General features: G+C 37.3%; 1 protein-coding gene across 1 annotated transcript in view; it reads left to right on the top strand.

The window, feature by feature from the left end:
* The window catches only part of LOC120333023 (uncharacterized), a 163,780-nt gene that overhangs the window by 11,216 nt on the left and 132,340 nt on the right, over window positions 1-20,224 (top strand). Inside the window, exons 12-16 of the mRNA XM_078113619.1 lie at window positions 1,809-3,248; window positions 3,773-4,083; window positions 15,093-15,257; window positions 16,656-16,820; window positions 19,449-19,613. Coding sequence (XP_077969745.1) covers window positions 1,809-3,248; window positions 3,773-4,083; window positions 15,093-15,257; window positions 16,656-16,820; window positions 19,449-19,613 — 2,246 coding nt within the window. The remainder of the gene's footprint in view (window positions 1-1,808; window positions 3,249-3,772; window positions 4,084-15,092; window positions 15,258-16,655; window positions 16,821-19,448; window positions 19,614-20,224) is intronic.

Raw genomic sequence — 20,224 nt, 5'->3', positions numbered from 1 at the left:
ATTTAATGATCTTCAATAGGGCCCGACCGATTCTGCCTTTTTAAACCGATACCGATAGTTTACTAAAACTAGGCCGAAGAGCTGATACCGATGTTTTCTCACATAAAAAGATGGCTACAAGTAACAAGCAACACTCTGATAATTTTCTTTGCAAAAGAAATGAAATCTATACCAGAATGTTCAACTCGTGCATTGATGAGAAAAAATTACATAAAAAAATTTAGAGGTTTTTAAAATTGGGTTTCGAAAACTGTTAGTGTTGACAGTTGAAAATTGCACATACTCTCAATACTTCATTTACTCAATTCCTATGAATTCAGTTTTAATAAGGCATGCAAAGCCTGTAGGTGCTAATTAATCCCATTATCATTAGTCTTAACTCTGGAGGTTTTTTGTGTAATTTTCAGAAAAATGATTAACAACCATTAATAAGATTGAATTGTTGCCCAAGAACTTTTATATTGCATTTAAGAAGGTTTCGAATTCGGAGCTAGGGATGACATTATTATTTGATGATCGTATTGTTACTGTTGCCATCAAAATGCAAGAGTACAATTATTTGTCATAGCAATAGACCAGTGCTCTTCAACCTTTTTGTTATTGTGAAACCCCTAATATAATTTTTCGTTTTTTTTGGAACCCCAATTAACAGAATTAAAAGAAAACACGAAATACTCGTAACACAAAAAGCTGAACAACAACTTTGTTTTGTAGTATATATATACTCTCTCTAGCCTCGAGCAATATCTACATACTTTGAACATCATGTAACTATGGTGCAACAATAGCGTTCTTGTTAGTTGCATAACAATGACTAAAGTGACGGAACAACCGAAAATATTTCTGTTTTGTCTATTAACTGCACTGTGACTAAACCTCCTGTTTAACGAACTAGCCTACTTGGAGTGTGAATAAAACACGGTGGTCTAAGAATATTTAAAAAGACACATTAACATGCTGAAGAAAGAAATAATTTCTCCTGGAAATTTCTCCTGGGTAAAAAACGCAGAACCTCGAAAGAACCCTATAAACTAACGGAACCCCACTGCATGTATTGCGGAACCCTAGGGTTCCGCGGAACCCCTGTTGAAGAGCACTGTAATAGACGTATAATACGAAGTATTGCCATCATAGGAAAATACAAATTCCATTGAAAGCATATACTGCCATCATGAGGATTCCCCCACAGCTCAACAGCTTCAAATATATTCTATTTATAGAACTAGCATTTTCAGCCGAAACTAAATTGCCTTTTTTCCATTGTGTACTCTTTCAAAAACGTCATTATCAGTAATTACCTTCCAGTTATGGCCATACATGAAATGGATAATTAGACGGCAATCGCAACGGCAAAATTTGTGAAAAACAAGGCCGATATATTGGACGGCCGATATATCGTTCAGGCCCTAGTCTTCAATTTAACCTGCAGTTACGTCGACAAAATAAAATAAATAAGTGGTTAGCAAAATGCAAGTTTTCCTAAAATTTCAAAAGGGGAAGTCCCCACCCTGACCCCCCCATGGCTGCACCACAGGGCGGCGAAATGCTAAATACAAATAAAGAGTGAATCCGTGACGCAAATTTTTTAATTGAAAAGTGGCAGAATACAATACTAGAAATAAAAACCGAAAATAATTCAGGTTTTGTTGTAGTGAACAATCCTATTTCATAAAACACAGGTTCACAGAATTCAAACATGTGCAATCCTATGACTATTGACTATATACTATATATCTCTGTATTTTATGATAATTTATTTTCGACAGCATTATCTAACTTGTAATTTATTGAATTCAAACCTTTTTCAGGGAACCATGCAAGAAAATTCATCAATTACTTCAACAACAGGACCTGGGAGCAAACCAAAGTTAACATCACAGAAAATTACAAAGAAGCAAAACTGAATGAACCAGACTTTGAGGTGAATCCTCAAATAAGAAAAGTACCAGGCTTCTACCGTGGAGAAATGGCCCCCAAAGTTACGGAATTTAAAGTTGAGATGGAATTTACCGTTAAAAAAAGTAACATTGGTGAACCTATTTCTCTGGATGTGCTTGTGGGACATTTGAGCAACAAAGAATACAGATACATCGCCATACTGGGTCAGGCGGGCAGTGGGAAGTCGACAATCATGAAACGTCTTGCTCGAAGTCTTCTAGTTGCCAACAAATTAGTCGAACAAGCTCAAATAAGTGAAGGATTAAGAATTCGGCTATTCGGTAGTACAGGACGTCGCTTCAAGTTTATTCATCACTTGAATATCAAAGATATCCCGTTTTTACAAGGAAACAAAGCAGAAGAAGCCATAAGTCCATGTGAATTACTTTTTGGAAAATTAGCTTTTGGACTCGCAACACAAGATGTGGGAGAAGGTTACGAATGGCTGCAAGAAAATCAATCAATGTGTATTCTTTTCCTTGACGGCCTGGATCAGGCAACTTGGAATCTCCTTGGAAAGTACAATAAGATGAAGTATACCGATAAATCGAGCACAGCAACAATCATGTGGAATCTCATAACAGGCAATCTCTTTCCCAGAATGACGATCGTGATTTCTTCCCGTGAGCACAGAATAGCACCCCTTCCTTTAGAATTGAGGCCTCAATTCATAACTGCCCTTGCTGGTTTCACTCGAGACGAAATCGAGAGGTTGTTCATTGCAGTTGTCGGGGACGACGGTGAAAAAGCTTGGGAAAAATTAACAAGGCAGTCACCCGCACTCATTCCATTATCATCTGTTCCACTTTTTCTAATATTCAATGCAATCGTTTGTAAGTTCAACCCAGAGAAACTACCAGGTACTATGACAGAGGTAATGCTACGAATCCTTCACATCTTCATGCGATCCGATCACACACATGAAAGGAAACGGATTGAAGAAATACTTCCAAACTTGATGGAAATGTCCTTCGAAGGCACAAAAAAGAAACGAGTCATTTTCACGACTAATGATCTCACAAAATTTCAACTTCAATCCGATGAAGTTCGTGACATTATCATCAAGGTACCTGGGAAAAACATGTTCAACCAACATCTCATGGAGGGAGACCATCTGATGTTCTTCAGCCATCAAGTCCTTCAAGAAGTTTTATCCGCTCTATATATTTCAAACATGGATTCTACTACGTTTCGCACATTTATCGAAACTGAGTTCCGAGATGATCATTGGGCAGTTGTTCGCCATCTATTGGGTGGAATTATTCTGAATCCTGATATTGAAAGCAATCTCGTAACAAACTTTTCTCCTGGTACGTTAAATGTATTGTTATGTCTTTTATACCATATTTAAATTTGTTCGACATCTAGACTTTCATGGCTTTGAAAAAAGTAGACAAGACTGATTTATTGGATAATCCCAAAGCATATGAATCAAGATGGCGGACACCGGAACGTAGTATGTGTACCAAGTTAGGGCTAGGCCATAATTAAATTTCAATTTTACTTATTTTAGTTCTATTACGAGTTCGGGGACTAGCCAAGTGACTTCACTAGTATTTGTACCTGAAATCATGGCCTAACTCTAACCTGGTACACATACTACGTTCCAGTGTCTGCCATCTTGGTTCACATACTTTAGGGATACCAATTATTGTGTATTGAACTGGCGGAGAATCAGACCTGTAGTTATGCCATTTGTACTGCTCTACGACTATGGCCAACTTAGTATTCCGTTTGCCCCAAATAAGTCCCACAGTATTGAAACTCCCATCTTTTACATCAGCTTAAAGATCATGTTAGCCTTTCTCAAACTAAAAATATTTTTACTCAACAGATGCCAGACAAGATGAAAAGAAAAAAATTCTGAGAGAATTTCTATCATCTCAGTCACATGAAGAAATGGAATCATATCAGAAGTTGGAGCTGTATGGAACATTATATGAAGCTAACGACACCGATCTTATTCAATCCTGCATCAGGGAGATTGATTTCCGTGGCGAATCCTTCACTACAGCAGGAATGCATGTAATGTCATCAGATATACGACGCTGCAACCACCTAACTCGGGTTCGTCTATATGACTGCAATCTCAATGCTGAACTGGTTCACATCCTGAAGTCAAATTTAGAAGGTTCCTGTTTGAAGGTAAACTTAATATTGGAAGTTGATAAAAGTATTTCTATTCAAGATAACTAATTGTTCCAACTCGTATCATAGAAATTAGTCTAGCTCAGGTGGTTCTATGTTCTGCCTCAGTGGTTGCCAACCTTTTCTTGAATTCCTCCCTTCGTCCATTTTGGAACTCATAATTCCTCCCTGCCCTTGTATAAAAACTACTTTATTTATTCAATCTTCAATGGATCCTCCTATAGTGTCATGTCCTATAGCGTTTGTCTGTTTTGTGGCCCATTAACTTTCAGTTTTGTGGTCCAATAACTTTCAGTTTTGTGGCCCATTAACTTTCAGTTTTATGGCCCATTAACTTCAAGTTTTGTGGCCCATTAACTTTCCGTTTTGTGGCCCATTAACTTTCAATTTTGTGGCCCATTAACTTTCAGTTTTGTGGCCCATCAACTTCAAGTTTTGTGGCCCATTAACTTCAAGTTTTGTGGCCCATTAACTTTCAGTTTTGTGGCCCATTAACTTTCCGTTTTGTGGCCCATTAACTTTCAATTTTGTGGCCCATTAACTTTCAGTTTTGTGGCCCGTTAACTTTCAGTTTTATGGCCCATTAACTTCAAGTTTTGTGGCCCATTAACTTTCCGTTTTGTGGCCCATTAACTTTCAATTTTGTGGCCCATTAACTTTCCGTTTTGTGGCCCATTAACTTTCAATTTTGTGGCCCATTAACTTTAATTTTTGTGGTCCATTAACTTTCAGTTTTGTGGCCCATTAACTTTCCGTTTTGTGGCCCATTAACTTTCAATTTTGTGGCCCATTAACTTTCAGTTTTGTGGCCCATTAACTTTCAGTTTTATGGCCCATTAACTTCAAGTTTTGTGGCCCATTAACTTTCCGTTTTGTGGCCCATTAACTTTCAATTTTGTGGCCCATTACCTTTCCGTTTTGTGGCCCATTAACTTTCAATTTTGTGGCCCATTAACTTCAAGTTTTGTGGCCCATTAACTTTCCGTTTTGTGGCCTATTAACTTCCAATTTTGTGGCCCATTAACTTCCCATTAACTTTCCGTTTTGTGGCCCATTAACTTTCAGTTTTGTGGCCCATTAACTTTCAGTTTTGTGGCCCATTAACTTTCCGTTTTGTGGCCCATTAACTTTCCGTTTTGTTGCCCATTAACTTTCCGTTTTGTTGCCCATTAACTTTCCGTTTTGTGGCCCATTAACTTTCCGTTTTGTGGCCCATTAACTTTCCGTTTTGTGGCCCATTAACTTTCAGTTTTGTGGCCCATTAACTTTCAGTTTTGTGGCCCATTAACTTTCTGTTTTGTGTCCCATTAACTTTCCGTTTTGTGGCCCATTAACTTTCAGTTTTGTGGCCCATTAACTTTCAGTTTTGTGGCCCATTAACTTTTCGTTTTTTGCCCATTAACTTTCAGTTTGTGGCCCATGAACTTTCAGTTTGTGGCCTGTCGCGAACTAAACTTTCGTGCAATCAATGGGTGCTAATTCGCGTGAACAGCAAAGGCTATCTTCACATTTGTGTTACTCCTTCCATCTAATAGACAACGATTGAAACAGGCAAGCTGGAATCCATATTAGTTAGGGCAGGGGTCTCCAACTCAAAACATGTCTCGGGCCACTTTTTGAAAATTAACATAAACTTTTCGTTTTGTGGCCCATTAACTTTCAATTTTGTGGCCCATTAACTTTCAGTTTTGTGGTCCATTAACTTTCAGTTTTGTGGCCCATTAACTTTCCGTTTTGTGGCCCATTAACTTTCAATTTTGTGGCCCATTAACTTTCAGTTTTGTGGCCCATTAACTTCAAGTTTTGTGGCCCATTAACTTTCAGTTTTATGGCCCATTAACTTCAAGTTTTGTGGCCCATTAACTTTCAATTTTGTGGCCCATTAACTTTCAGTTTTGTGGCCCATTAACTTCAAGTTTTGTGGCCCATTAACTTTCCGTTTTGTGGCCCATTAACTTTCAATTTTGTGGCTCATTAACTTTCAATTTTGTGGCCCATTAACTTCAAGTTTTGTGGCCCATTAACTTTCCGTTTTGTTGCTCATTAACTTTCCGTTTTGTGGCCCATTAACTTTCAGTTTTGTGGCCCATTAACTTTCAGTTTTGTGGCCCATTAACTTTCAGTTTTGTGGCCCATTAACTTTCCGTTTTGTGGCCCATTAACTTTCAGTTTTGTGGCCCATTAACTTTCAGTTTTGTGGCCCATTAACTTTCCGTTTTGTGTCCCATTAACTTTCCGTTTTGTGGCCAATTAACTTTCAGTTTTGTGGCCCATTAACTTTCAGTTTTGTGGCCCATTAACTTTCCGTTTTGTGGCCCATTAATTTTCCATTTTGTGGCCCATTAACTTTCAATTTTGTGGCCCATTAACTTTTCGTTTTTTTGCCCATTAACTTTCAGTTTGTGGCCCATTAACTTTCAGTTTGTGGCCTGTCGCGAACTAAACTTTCGTGCAATCAATGGGTGCTAATTCGCGTGAACAGCAAAGGCTATCTTCACATTTGTGTTACTCCTTCCATCTAATAGACAACAATTGAAACAGGCAAGCTGGAATCCATATTAGTTAGGGCAGGGGTCTCCAACTCAAAACATGTCTCGGGCCACTTTTTGAAAATTAACATAAACTTTTCGTTTTGTGGCCCATTAACTTTCAATTTTGTGGCCCATTAACTTTCAGTTTTGTGGTCCATTAACTTTCAGTTTTGTGGCCCATTAACTTTCAGTTTTGTGGCCCATTAACTTTTCGTTTTTTTGCCCATTAACTTTCAGTTTGTGGCCCATTAACTTTCAGTTTGTGGCCCATTAACTTTCAGTTTTGTGGCCCATTAACTTCCAATTTTGTGGCCCATTAACTCTCCGTTTTGTTGCCCATTAACTTTCCGTTTTGTGGCCCATTAACTTTCAGTTTTGTGGCCCATTAACTTTTCGTTTTTTTGCCCATTAACTTTCAGTTTGTGGCCCATTAACTTTCAGTTTGTGGCCTGTCGCGAACTAAACTTTCGTGCAATCAATGGGTGCTAATTCGCGTGAACAGCAAAGGCTATCTTCACATTTGTGTTACTCCTTCCATCTAATAGACAACAATTGAAACAGGCAAGCTGGAATCCATATTAGTTAGGGCAGGGGTCTCCAACTCAAAACATGTCTCGGGCCACTTTTTGAAAATTATTGACCACGCCGGTCGCAAACCAAGAAATTAGGTACAGAAATGGGTATCTGAATGTATTGTGTTGAAATTACACTTGGATCTTATATATATATATTCATTCACTTGCGCAGGTTATTTGGTCTCGATGTTTGGCCTTTTTTTGCGTTGGTTTGCTAGTCTCAAGAAAACATGCAAATGCTCTTCCATTAGTCATGTGCGGAGGGCTGACTGGCTAACTTTCATAGTCTAAAAAAACTGCTCGCAAATATAAGAACTGCCAAAAATCGCAGGTATGCAAAGTGAATGTGCAATTAACTTTACAAACCTTTCTTCGGGCACAATGGACTGACCGAAACTCTTTTATTCCCTCACAATGAACATGCGAAATGAAATTATCGCATTTATAATTGCAATATAATGAAACATGAACGTGGACAACGGGGGAATTTTGCTTCACTTTTTACAGTTTGTCGGACCGGACTCTTGATGATAAATGACACGATAAAACCTAATAAAAGTTGACATCGTACTAATTCAGTTTTTTATAAAAAAATCCCAACCATGACGCAGGCCGCAGAAAATTGGCTGGCGGGCCGCATGCGGTCCGCGTGTTGAAGAACCCTGAGTTAGGGAGTAGATCATTTGTACAAAGCCAGTGCAAAATAACATCCCCCACCAACACCCAATTAAAAATAGTAATTATCCAATTAGGGTTAGGAATGCAGATTGCGCTGAAAATTCAACTTTTTGATTTATCCCTGACCCTAATCGAATAATTATTAATTTGTCACCTTAAATCACTTTGAAAGTCGCCACCCGCTGTTCTAAGACAGTGTTTTTCAACTTTTTTTAAGCCAAGGCACACTTTTTTCATTGAGAAAATACTGCGGCACACCACCAGCTGAAAATGTGGGGAAAAGACCTAATGTTCACAATATAAGTGTTAAATTGTTAATATGAGCTTTCTTGAAGAAACATTGAGGAAAGATGTTGATTTGGACATCTTGAATAGTAATCAAATAAAAGCAAACATAGCGACAAATCGCCATCTGCTGCTGTCACCTTCTGGTATAGAACAGTACTACATGATTACTCTGCCGGGCGCTACACCGCATGAACATACAAATTGGAAAATTTCCCACGACACCCTTGACGATAGTTTACGACACACCGGTTAAAAACACTGTTCTAAGAGATATGTTGACTTACATGGCCTCCAAAATATTATGCAAAATTCCTTTGAAAATCCTCCCCTGTTTCATGAGCTAGCTTCACCTATTTTCTCATTTATATTCAAATATCTCAGAGCTTATGCAAAGACATGTCATTTTTAAATGTGGGCTTGCCTTAGTTCAAATCGGTTAGAAAATATCATATAGTGCAGTGGTTCTCAACCTTTTTCAGTTCGCGGACCGGTAAAATTACAAAACAAATTTCGCGGACCGGCGGACCTTCAAAATTAACCAAAAATGTCATGAACACAAAACATAATCAAAAGAATGCAATTACCGCAAAAGCAGGCGGTGCAAAAAAATTCAATTTAATGAGAAATTTGCTGCTGTCTTTTTGATATTGTTTTTTTCGTTGGCTTTGCGGGTTTCATAGCGTCGTTTGAAAGAATTTTAACGCAGACTTGGCACATGGGAAGAGGTACTTTTTCGCTGCTGGGAATTGAAGTAGCAGTCTCTTCATCTGCCCTGTCAACACCACTAACTTGATTTTCACCGCTGGGTTTCTTTTGAAAGAACGGGATAACACTTTGTTGATTTTTTGTCTCCATTTTACTATCAAACCTCTCTGAATTATAGGTAATTATTACTGTAAATTACGGAACGTGCAAACTGCGAGGTTCTCAATTAGGTACCGTACTGTGTGCAGGGATTCGTTCAAAAAGAATTGTTTTAAAAGTAGTATGTGAACCAAGATGGTGGGCACCGGACGTAGTATGTGTATCAGGTTAGGGTTAGGCCGTAATTTTATTCCAATTTCCCCTATTTTTGTTCTATTAGGAGTTTGGGAACTAGCGAAGTGACTCCGGTAGTATTTGTACCTGAAATTATAGCCTAACCCTAACCTGGTGGACATACCACGTTCTGGTGGGCGCCATCTTGTTTCTCATACTTCGGAAGTTCCGATATTTTTTGTAATAATTATTTAAATAGGTTAAAGAAAAATGGATGCAAAAACATGCCAAACGCTTCTTATTTGCAATAAATCCTTCGAAACGCCACAAATATCGATGAAGGCCCATACACGCCTTCTCAAGCTTTAGTTCAATGCGTCCGCAAAAGTGGTTGGCGCAGGAAGATGCAACCGATAAGCCATTACGTGAACGACTCTACGACAAGAACCACACTGCGAAAATTGAAATACGACCGAATAAATGAGTTTGTATAACTTTGAAAAACTCCATCACTTTAACATTAAGAACAAAGTATGCTAAGTATACATTAAAAATTAACCGAATAGTTTTACCGTAATAATGCCTTTATTTTATGAGAAAAATGTCAATACAGAAACTCAAATCCCTATTACGGGTTGATAACAGATTAGTTTAGACATCATTGCATCAGAGGGGTCTTACAATTAGCATAGCCTGTTTATCGTTTAAATCAGGTTGCCGCCGATGTAACTATATTCTTCATTATCGTACCGCACCTTGTTATGCCGAAGGCTGCCCTTGATTGAATAAGTTTCATGATCAAAACATCTCTCTGGTATTTCGGATATATATTCATGTTAAAATCGTATGGCTTTGGTATCGATCCAAACTTGGCAATATATGTACGCAATAGAAGTGAAAGTTAAAGCAAGAATTTTGACTTACATTTTTGAAAATATAATTTCGGCGACTTATGCGTCTGCCAGAACGCAACGTTCTGGAGTAGTTTCACGAGGATGCAAAGGGTATTTCAATAGAAAATACAGAAAAAACACGGTAAAACGAAACACCGTGTTTACGGCAAAAAGTGGCTCCTATTCGAAATTATTCGAAAATCAGCCGAAAAGGTATTCGGATACTTTGCTATTTGAATAAATTCGAATATTCGATTCGTTTTGAACAACCCTGGGTAGAGGACTTCTCACCAAGTCCGGTTGTTAGACGAATACCGATACTACGAATCAATAAGAGTTAAAAAAAATCATAAAACTAACGGACATGCCGTCAATGCTTCGTATTTTGCAATTTGCTTATAATATATATATTAATATTGGAAAAATATTTGGCGGACCGGCAGCAAAGTTGCCGCGGACCGGTGGACCGGCGGTTGAGAACCACTGATGTAGTGACAAATTGTTTAGTAATGAATACCATGTACTTTCAGCATTTATAAATAGCACTCTCTCTAATGCTGCAAACCTAGTATAAAATATTCGCATCTCATGGCCGAGTGCGACCTTTTCCATATATTACTATTACGCTAATAGGAACACATGTAAACCAAACACAACGAGGATGATTATCGAAAAACATGAATATAAAAAGTAAATAATGATATGATAGTGGTTCCCAAATAATTTGGAATGTGTCGCGAAATATCGATCCATTTGATAAATAATTTTTATTCGACCTCATGAAGCGTTGAAATCCTTAAAATTAACGTCAAACGAGAAGAGCATAAATAGCGCATTATACCCTTTGATACTAAGATGTGAAATACAAAAAAAAGCTATAAAAAACATTAAATTATTAATGTGAGAGCGCCAAAAACACACAGTCCATACTGAGGCAACTGCAATTTATGTGGCCGCACTTGGTAGGGCGCGTTAATTATTGGTGTAAAATAAATTTAACAATCATCAATTATAATCAAGCATTTCAGCATGTTTATTTTCTGCAGGCAAGATTCGTAAAATAACACTTTCAGACAAATTCATTTTTGCTGCAAAATCTTAATTTTCAGTTATTATCGTTATACAAACCACGTGTGGCAACTTTTCAATTCATCGTCGACCAAAATATTGCCAGACACTCGACTGAACGTGTGTGAAGCTTGAACGATAGGAACGGATTCATCAGCGACTTGAATTCTGGAAAATGAGTATTTTATTGGGAGTGCAAATTGCGAAATAAGTGTAATAAAACGCATTTTTTTTTGTGATATAACTTTGTATTTTCAGAAACAGGTTCTCGTAAAAAGTAAATTTTCATCTAAATTAATCGCGAAATTGTTTTATTTTAAGCCAAGTCGGAAAAAGTATTAGCACCCAACTTATTTGTCAGTTTCATATTCGCACGAAAATATTGTCAAATATTGTCATTGAACAAGGGTCACATCCAGCAATTGTAGTATCAACGAGTCCATCGGTTGAATCATGACCTACTGTGGACTCAAATGAACTTGGTTTCAATGCTTTAATTGGTGGACCTGACACATTTGAAATTTGATTCCAATTGCTTTCATTCAAGACTCGACTTGAAGGTTTGTGTATTGGTACCTACTAGAGATGTATCAGTATCTGCAATATCGGCCATTTTATCGGTATCAGCGAAATGAGGGCTAATACTTCCATTTTGTTCTGATTCAGAATGTTTAAAAGAATTAATTAGTATAAGGCAGGGGTGCACAACCTTTTTGTTATTGGCGGCCACATATCATTAATTTGTATTCAAAACGGCCGCCAGGGGGTTGATGAGCGTGCCTAAGGCACGCACATTTTTTGCTTTTATGGCATCATAACCGCGTATTTGACCCATGCGAGGTGTAGTCTGCCCAATTATGAAGTATGTAGGACTACTTGGAAGTATAATATTCGCATTTTAAACGAATTTTTTTCCTTCGGTGGACCTATTCTTGAGCAGATATATTGCAGCAAGTTGCACAATGGTTGCACAATTTGGAACAAAATCGAAAGTCTGGGAGGGGGAGGGGCGGTCACCCCCATTTTCTTGTCCCCAAAAGTATAATAAAATGTCAAATATTTTAATGAATTTATTCTATAAAAGTTTGCAAAGCATTGTAGCAATTTAACGACGACATGAGGAAATGTTTAAAAGTTTTAGGCTGTTTAATATAGGCTAGCGCTGTAATAAACAAAATCTGGTTGCTAACATCAAGCTTATTCGCGAAATTGTTTTATTTTAAATGTAACATAACGATCTTTCGCGATATAACTTTGTATTTTCGAAACAGGGTGTCGTGAAAATTAAAATGTGATATAAATTAATTATTAATTATTTATTTTGAATGTCACAAAATTCATCTTTTGCAATATAACTTTGGGGCATCGGGAAAAGTATTAATCGCTAATAATATCTTATCTAACGTCTGGTACACATCATTTCCCGGGAGAACTGTAAGCCCGCAAAAAGTCATTTAATTTAATATAGAGAATGTTTCACATATTCCGAAAATTCAATAATATTGCAATCGGAAAATTGCCGAGGACATCGTCAAGTCGGTAAAAGTACTAGTACCCAACTTATTTGTCAACTTCATATTCGCACGAAAATATTTGTCAACTTCGAATTTTTGCCCCTCAAAATTGAAAAAAGTGCGATTTCGCAGTCCCTAAATAAACTCTTCCCAATAAATGCACTAATAGTGAACACTTCCTGGTACAGAGAATAATCATAAAAAATATCACTGATCCCTGCTCTTCCCCATATTTGGAACCGCAGTGATGAGCTTACTTTTCATATATTGTCTGATATATTGACATTCTTTCAAATTTTATAGGGTTTTTGGCCCAGGGTTGTCCAAAACGAATCGAATATTCGAATGTATTCGAATATCAAAGTATTCGAATACATTTTCGGCTGATTTTCGAATAATTCCGAATAGCAGCCACTTTTCGCCGTAAACGTGGTGTTTCGTTTTACGGGAATCTTCAAACGGATTTTTACGCTGTCTCTTGTATTGTAATGACGATGAAATAGAATCGGCACTTTGATTGTTTATATTCTGTGCGACCGTACGTCGCATAGTGTTGCGACACATTTGCACGTTTGCGTGGGTGGACATTGCCGACATTCGTCTACGAGGCTTCTAATTTACAAATTCATTTCCATTACGTCGAAAAATTGACAATTACTGTATTTCCCCCGGCTAATAAGTCGCTTTTCTAGGTCACCGAGATAAAGTGATTTGTGACCCTTTCGTTTCGCCGATTCAGCAGAACACGACAGGAAAACACAGCTGTGAAATAACCCGTGGACGTACAGTGTATTACTTATCACATTCCAAAATTATTTCAACATTCTGGTTAATAGGTTGTCCAAAATGATTGCCGCTTTACAACTTGAATTTACCGCTCAATTGTTAAAAATAGTTAATTCTGTGAGTATGATTCTACCAAACTAAAATGATCTGGTTCTAAACATTTAAAATTACTAGCGCATATCAGCATAACTGAACAACAGAGACACAATTTTTTCTACCCGTCTTATTGGAGGCCTATGGAACAACCCCTTTTTGGAGTGCTAAAAATAGACATCGTCCTATTTGCCATGTAGTCTTATTAGCCGGGAAATACGGTATTTATAGCAGTCATTGTTACGATATCCAATAAATTGTCACAAGTTGGAAAAACAAGTCGATTTATTAGAAAATAATTTCTGGCAAATAATTCTGATAACGATAGTTAAAAGTATCGATCCTTTACCAGGATGATTTTTTGTTGCGCAAAATAATCCAATCCATGACTGGTACTGGTATCGACAATCTGTGGACATAAAATGTGTGGTAAACTGACCGATTTTATTAAATATTTATTCCTATTTTTATATTGATAAAATAATGAAAGTATTAATACCAAATACCACAGGTAATTGTGGACATGAAATACGTGGTAAACTGCCCAATTATAATTTCGGATCCGTATTTACAAAATAATTAAACTATTATAATTCTAAAATGCAACGGCGATCTGTGGCCTTGAAATGTGTGGTAAACTGCCCGATTTACCAACATTTGAGTTATGATAATAAAATTAAATTAACACGGTAAGGCATTTTAAATAGTGGTATCGGTCATGGATTCGAATATTTTGCGCAGCACAAAATCATCCTGGTAAAAAAATGCATACCTTTTAAATACAAACCAATGGCAACCATTATCCAAATTAGTTCTCAAGAGCGAGATGAAATATAAATTCTTTTTCCGACTTGTGACAGTTTTTCGCGAGTACGAACATGAGAATCAAAAACTAATTATATTCGGCACAATATCACGGCAATCTGTGTACATAAATTGTGTGGCAAACTACCCGATTATAAATAGTTTTTGCTTCCTATTTTCATATTTATAAAATAATAAAAGTATTATTACTCAAACATACAACGGCGATCTTAGGACTTAAAATGTGTGGTAAAGTTCCGGAATATAATTAATTTTTGATTCGTATTTTTTTACTCACGAAAAAATTGTCACAAGTCGGAAAAATAACTCATACTTTATCCCGTTTTTTGGCAAATAATTTGGATAATGGTTGGTATTTAAATATATGGGCGTTTTTCTAGGATGATTTTGTGTTGCGCAAATATTCAAATCCATCATCGATACCACTATTGTCGTATTAATTTAATTCTGTTAACATGACTCATGGTATATAAAATATATATATACTGCAATAATCTGCAAATATGAAATGCCTGGTAATATAGCTAGGTTGTAACTTGTAGATAGCAGTTATTCCATTGCTTTTTGTATGGAAATTCCCACATACATTTAGATATGCTTCAAATAATGGATTTTATTTTCGAAGTATTCGAAATTTCATATTCGAAAAAAATAATTTCGAATGTAGTGAACTATTCGGTTTTGGCCATCCCTGGTTTTTGCTTTTGCTAGCGATTTCAATTATTTTCTTTACATTTTCACCATGTTGAACATTCTTACATTTCTTATTTATTTCAGTTGGATAAACTAGTTGTCAGTGGCAATAGGAAACTTGGACCTGCTGGTTGGGCCGAAGTTGGATTAGTTGTTACACAATGTCATGTGAAGGTGTTCACGGCTTGGAGTTGCAAACTGACAGCAGAAAGAATGAAAGTGTTCAAGGAAAACACTCTCGATGCAAAGGTAAGATGAAACATAAAAAGAGCATAAAAAGTAATTGGTTGAATCATGACCTACTGGGGACTCAAATGGACTTGGTTTCAATGCTTTGATTGGTGAACCTGGCACATTTAAAATTTGATTCCAATTGCTTTCATTCAAGACTCGACTTGAAGATTTGTGTATTGGTACCTACTAGAGATGTATCGGTATCTGCAATATCGGCCATTTTATCGGTATCAGCAAAATGATGGCTGATACTTCTCTTTTTGAACTGATCCAGAATGTTTAAAAAAATTAGTTAGTATAAGGCAGGGGTGCACAACCTTTTTGCTATTGGCGGCCACATAGCATTAATTTGTATTCAAAACGACCTCCAGGAGGTTGATGAGCGCGCCTAAGGCACGCAAATTTCTTTGCTTTATGATGTCATAACCACGTATTTGACCCATGCGAGGTGCGGTCTGCCCAATTATGAAGTATGTAGGACTACTTGGAAGTATAATATTCGCATTTTAAACGGATTTTTCTCCTTCGGTGGACCTATTCTTGAGCAGATATATTGCAGCAAGTTGCATAATGGTTGCACAATTTGGAAAAAAAAATCGAAAGTCGGGGAGGGGGAGGGGCGGTCGCCCCCATTTTCTTGTCCCCAGAAGTATAATAAAATGTCAAATATTTTAATGAATTTATTCTATAAAAGTTTGCAAAGCATTGTAGCAATTTAATGACGACATGAAGTAATGTTTAAAAGTTTTAGGCAGTTTAATATAGGCTAGCGCTGTAATAAACAAAATCTGGTTGCTAACAGCAAGCTTAATTAGACCTCATTTGAAATGGTATTCTTCACTGATTAGTTGGCCAATGACAGATTCACTATCAGGCTTGTCATACAAATCAGAGTAAGAATCAAAAAAAACTGCTACAATTTCCTAGGCTGTAAGCTGCGGATGCCTTGCTAGGCTAGCTTGTTACGTTGCTAGGCTGCCGAAACCGTGAAGGGAAATCCCCAACAGCAAATTCACCATCCAAATTGTGATGCATCGTTTTGTCTGACTTTTTTGCAGTGATTCTGTTTTGCTTCAATATACGCCAGCATAGCCACCAAATCCTATATTTTGAACTTTTTTATTTTTGTTTAGAGGATTTTGTATGTGGATGGCCGCATTATTTTTTCACAACGGCCGAGGGCTGTGCACCGTTGGTATAAGGGGTTGGAATTTATTTTTTGCTTGGTGGGAACATGTTTGCGGTATATATCTGTTAACTCTGAGCCAAGACCGCCCCATGACTAGTGTTGCAGAAAACCAACTAAAATAAATGAGCAGCTGTTCTGCTTGAGATTCTTTATTACTGGTAAATCAATTGCTTTGTTGACATTCCTACCATGTTAAATATTCTTAAAGTTCTTATTTATTTCAGTTGGATGAACTAGATGTCGGTGGCAATAAGGATCTTGGACCTGCTGGTTGGGCTGGAGTTGGATTAGTTGTTACACAATGTCAGGTGAAGGTATTCGAGGCTTGGGATTGCAAACTGACAGCTGAAGGAATGAAAGCATTCAAAGAAAACACTGGCAATGCAAAGGTGAGTTGAAATCTTTGAGAGTAAAAAGTAACCATCATAAATGCGTAATTATAAATTGAAAAATGTACAGAAATTGGAGTTGTTAGGGCAGTACATCCAGCGGTCGTAGTATGCACGAGTCCATCAGTTGAGTCAGTTGAATTTGAAAAAAAAAAACTGTGCCCTACACGAATATTCCATTCAAGACTCGACTTGGATTTGGGAGATCAGTGTATTGGTACCTACTAGAGATCTATCTACAATATTGTCCATTTTTTCAGTATCAAATAAAAGCCAAACTAACTTGCCTACTTCCGCTACCAAAATTTTATATTAAGAAAAAAGCAGTCAGATATTAGTGGATTTTTAAACCAAATATAATGCTACAGAGGCACAAAATCCTGCACAAGCCATTCAATGTATTTTTTTAACAGGATAAGTGAACATCTTTATGACGTCATACACTAAACAAAACATTCAGCATTCAGGGCTTGAAATGAGCATATGACATCTGAACGAGTTTGGTTTACGCATTAATAGGAGTTAAACTCACAAAATAAATGAACATCAATGCCTTGCATTTTGCTATTAAGATATAACATTGGATTATAGCTGGCGAACCGGCAGGATGGTTGACGCAGACCGGCGGTTGAGGCTTTTATCTATGAATATTCCATCATCTAGGACACATCTGGTTCCCAACCTTTCTAACCTGGCGGACCGGTAAAATTAAATAAAATGTACTCGCGGACCGGCAAAAATTTAAATGAATGGAACAGAAAATAATAACATATATTTGCGTAATGTCGGGCAATCACTACGCTTTGAGAAAAAAAGGTACACTTAAAAACATTTCACATGTGGAAAAACTATCAAATAGTGGCCGGACAAAAATTGGAATGGTTGGAACATAAAATAATACCCTATATTTGCGTAATAACATGCAGTGGGCACCCACTATGATTAAAAAAGGCCCACACCTCGCATAAAAAAACATGTACACACACAATTAACTCCAGTGAGAATTTTGCTGTTTCGTTTCCAATACAGGATTGCAAACGAGGCATCAAAAAAAGGTTTCGCAACATAAAGCTCTTCAGCGGCTCACAGTCAATTTATTTGCTTTGTTTTAATTAAAGCTAGAAGTAACTGGTTAAAAATTCGGACAACTGTTTGTTGCTTGATTACTTAGCGATGGGTATTCGTTATCAAGAGAGCTCAAGAATGAATTGTGACAATAATTTTTTATAAATCTGGACTGTAAAGTTAAGGTTTCATCGGGTTCATCATATCAATCCCTCTGCAGTTGATCGACGCCCCAAACAAAATTAATTTATATTGCAATGATAAAGTCGTTGCTAACTTCAAAATCCTGGGTCAAAAGGGTCAAAATCCTGCTGTGCATCACCCGAAAAAGATCTCAACGGCCCATGCTTTTGTTGTATGTCTCGTGACCACCTGCAAGGTCGCAATAAGTTCATATCTCGCTGGGTGTTATGGCTCTGGAATATTATACTGGTCCTGACAGTTTTCTGGTTTAAACAAAGAAAGAAATACTCATAACCTTTTATATGGATGGTAATATCAATGCAAAACGCAAAAAGCATGCATGCTGATTTTCAGGTTTGTGAATCTTGCGCGAATTGTGAATCTTGCTTTCGCTATGAATCGGAACCGAAAAAGTAAAAGTGTGATTACTCGGCGCCAAGACGTCGCCAGGCCATCAATTCCGCACTTATCAAACACCAATATGACGGCGGAAGAGAGATTCATAATAAACCAACGTAACTTCGACTTATTAATCAAGAAAAGCATGCATGCTGATTTGTGGGTTTGTGAATCTTGCGAGATTTGACGGAGCGCCTTCGCGATGAATCGGAACCGAAATAGTCAAAAGCGTGATTACTCGGCGCCAAGACGTCGCAGGGCCATACCGCACCTATCAATCAGCAAATGACGGCGGCTACCTCGGCTGTACGCTGCGGATGCCTTGCTAGGCTAACTTGCTACGTTGCTAGGCTGCCGAAACGTGTGAGCAATCTTAATCGTGAAGGGAAATTCCCCACAGCAAATACACCATCCAGATTGTGACGCATCGTTTTGTCTGACTTTTTTGCAGTGCTTCTGTTTTGCTTCAATATAATCCAGCATAGCCGCCAAATCCTATATTTTGAACTTTTTTATTTTTGTTCATAGGATTTTGTATGTGGACGGCCACATTATTTTTTCACAACGACCTTACGTTGTGCACTGTTGGTATAAGGGGTTGAAATTTATTTTTTGCTTGGTGGGAAAATGTTTGCGGTATATACCTTGTTAACTCTAATTAAGCCATGGCCACCTCATAGCTAGCGTTGCAGAAAACAAACTACCGTTAGGTAATCATCACATAGGGATTGGTTCAGCCTCAAACAAGACCATAAAATAAATTCTTACTGGAGAATCTCTGGCAGTGAAGCAATTTCTTCTTTATTGAAGTCATTTGAGCACTGCAAGTTTCAGCTTCCTGCTTTAGTGGATATCTACTTTGATCACTTTATTCATTTCTCCCACAGCTGTTCTGCTTGAGATTCTTTATTACTGGTTAATCAATTGCTTTGTTCAGGTTCTCACCATGTTAAACATTCTTACATTTCTTATTTATTTCAGTTGGATGAACTAGATGTCAGTTGCAACAGGGATCTTGGACCTGCTGATTGGGCTGAAGTTGGATTAGTTGTTACACAATGTCAGGTGAAGGTATTCAAGGCTGACTATTGCAATCTGACAGCAGAAGGAATGAAAGCATTCAAGGAAAACACTGGCAATGCAAAGGTGAGTTGAAATCTTTGAGAGTAAAAAGTAACCAGCATAAATGCGTAATTATAAATTGAAAAATATACAGAAATTGGAGTTGTTAGGGCAGTACATCCAGCTATTGTAGTATGCACGAGTCCATCAGTTGAACTTGAAAAAAAAAAGCTGTGCCCTACACGAATATTCCATTCAAGACTCGACTTGGATTTGGGAGATCAGTGTATTGGTACCTACTAGAGATCTATCTACAATATTGTCCATTTTTTCAGTATCAAATAAAAGCTATTCATCAGCCAAACTGACTTGGCTACTTCCGCTACCAAAATTTTATATTAAGAAAAAAGCAATCAGATATTAGTGGATTTTTAAACCAAATATAATGCTACAGAGGCACAAAATCCTGCACAAGCCATTCAATGTATTTTTTTAACAGGATAAGTGAACATCTTCATGACGTCATACACTAAACAAAACATTCAGCATTCAGGGCTTGAAATGAGCATATGACATCTGAACGAGTTTGGTTTACGCATTAATAGGAGTTAAACTCACAAAATAAATGAACATCAATGCCTTGCATTTTGCTATTAAGATATAACATTGGATTATAGCTGGCGAACCGGCAGGAT

Source organism: Styela clava, chromosome 1 (assembly GCF_964204865.1).
Source record: "Styela clava chromosome 1, kaStyClav1.hap1.2, whole genome shotgun sequence".
In the NCBI taxonomy this organism is placed as follows: domain Eukaryota; kingdom Metazoa; phylum Chordata; class Ascidiacea; order Stolidobranchia; family Styelidae; genus Styela; species Styela clava.
The sequence above is the reverse complement of the archived record's forward strand: the minus strand, read 5'-3'. Positions and strand labels throughout refer to the sequence as shown.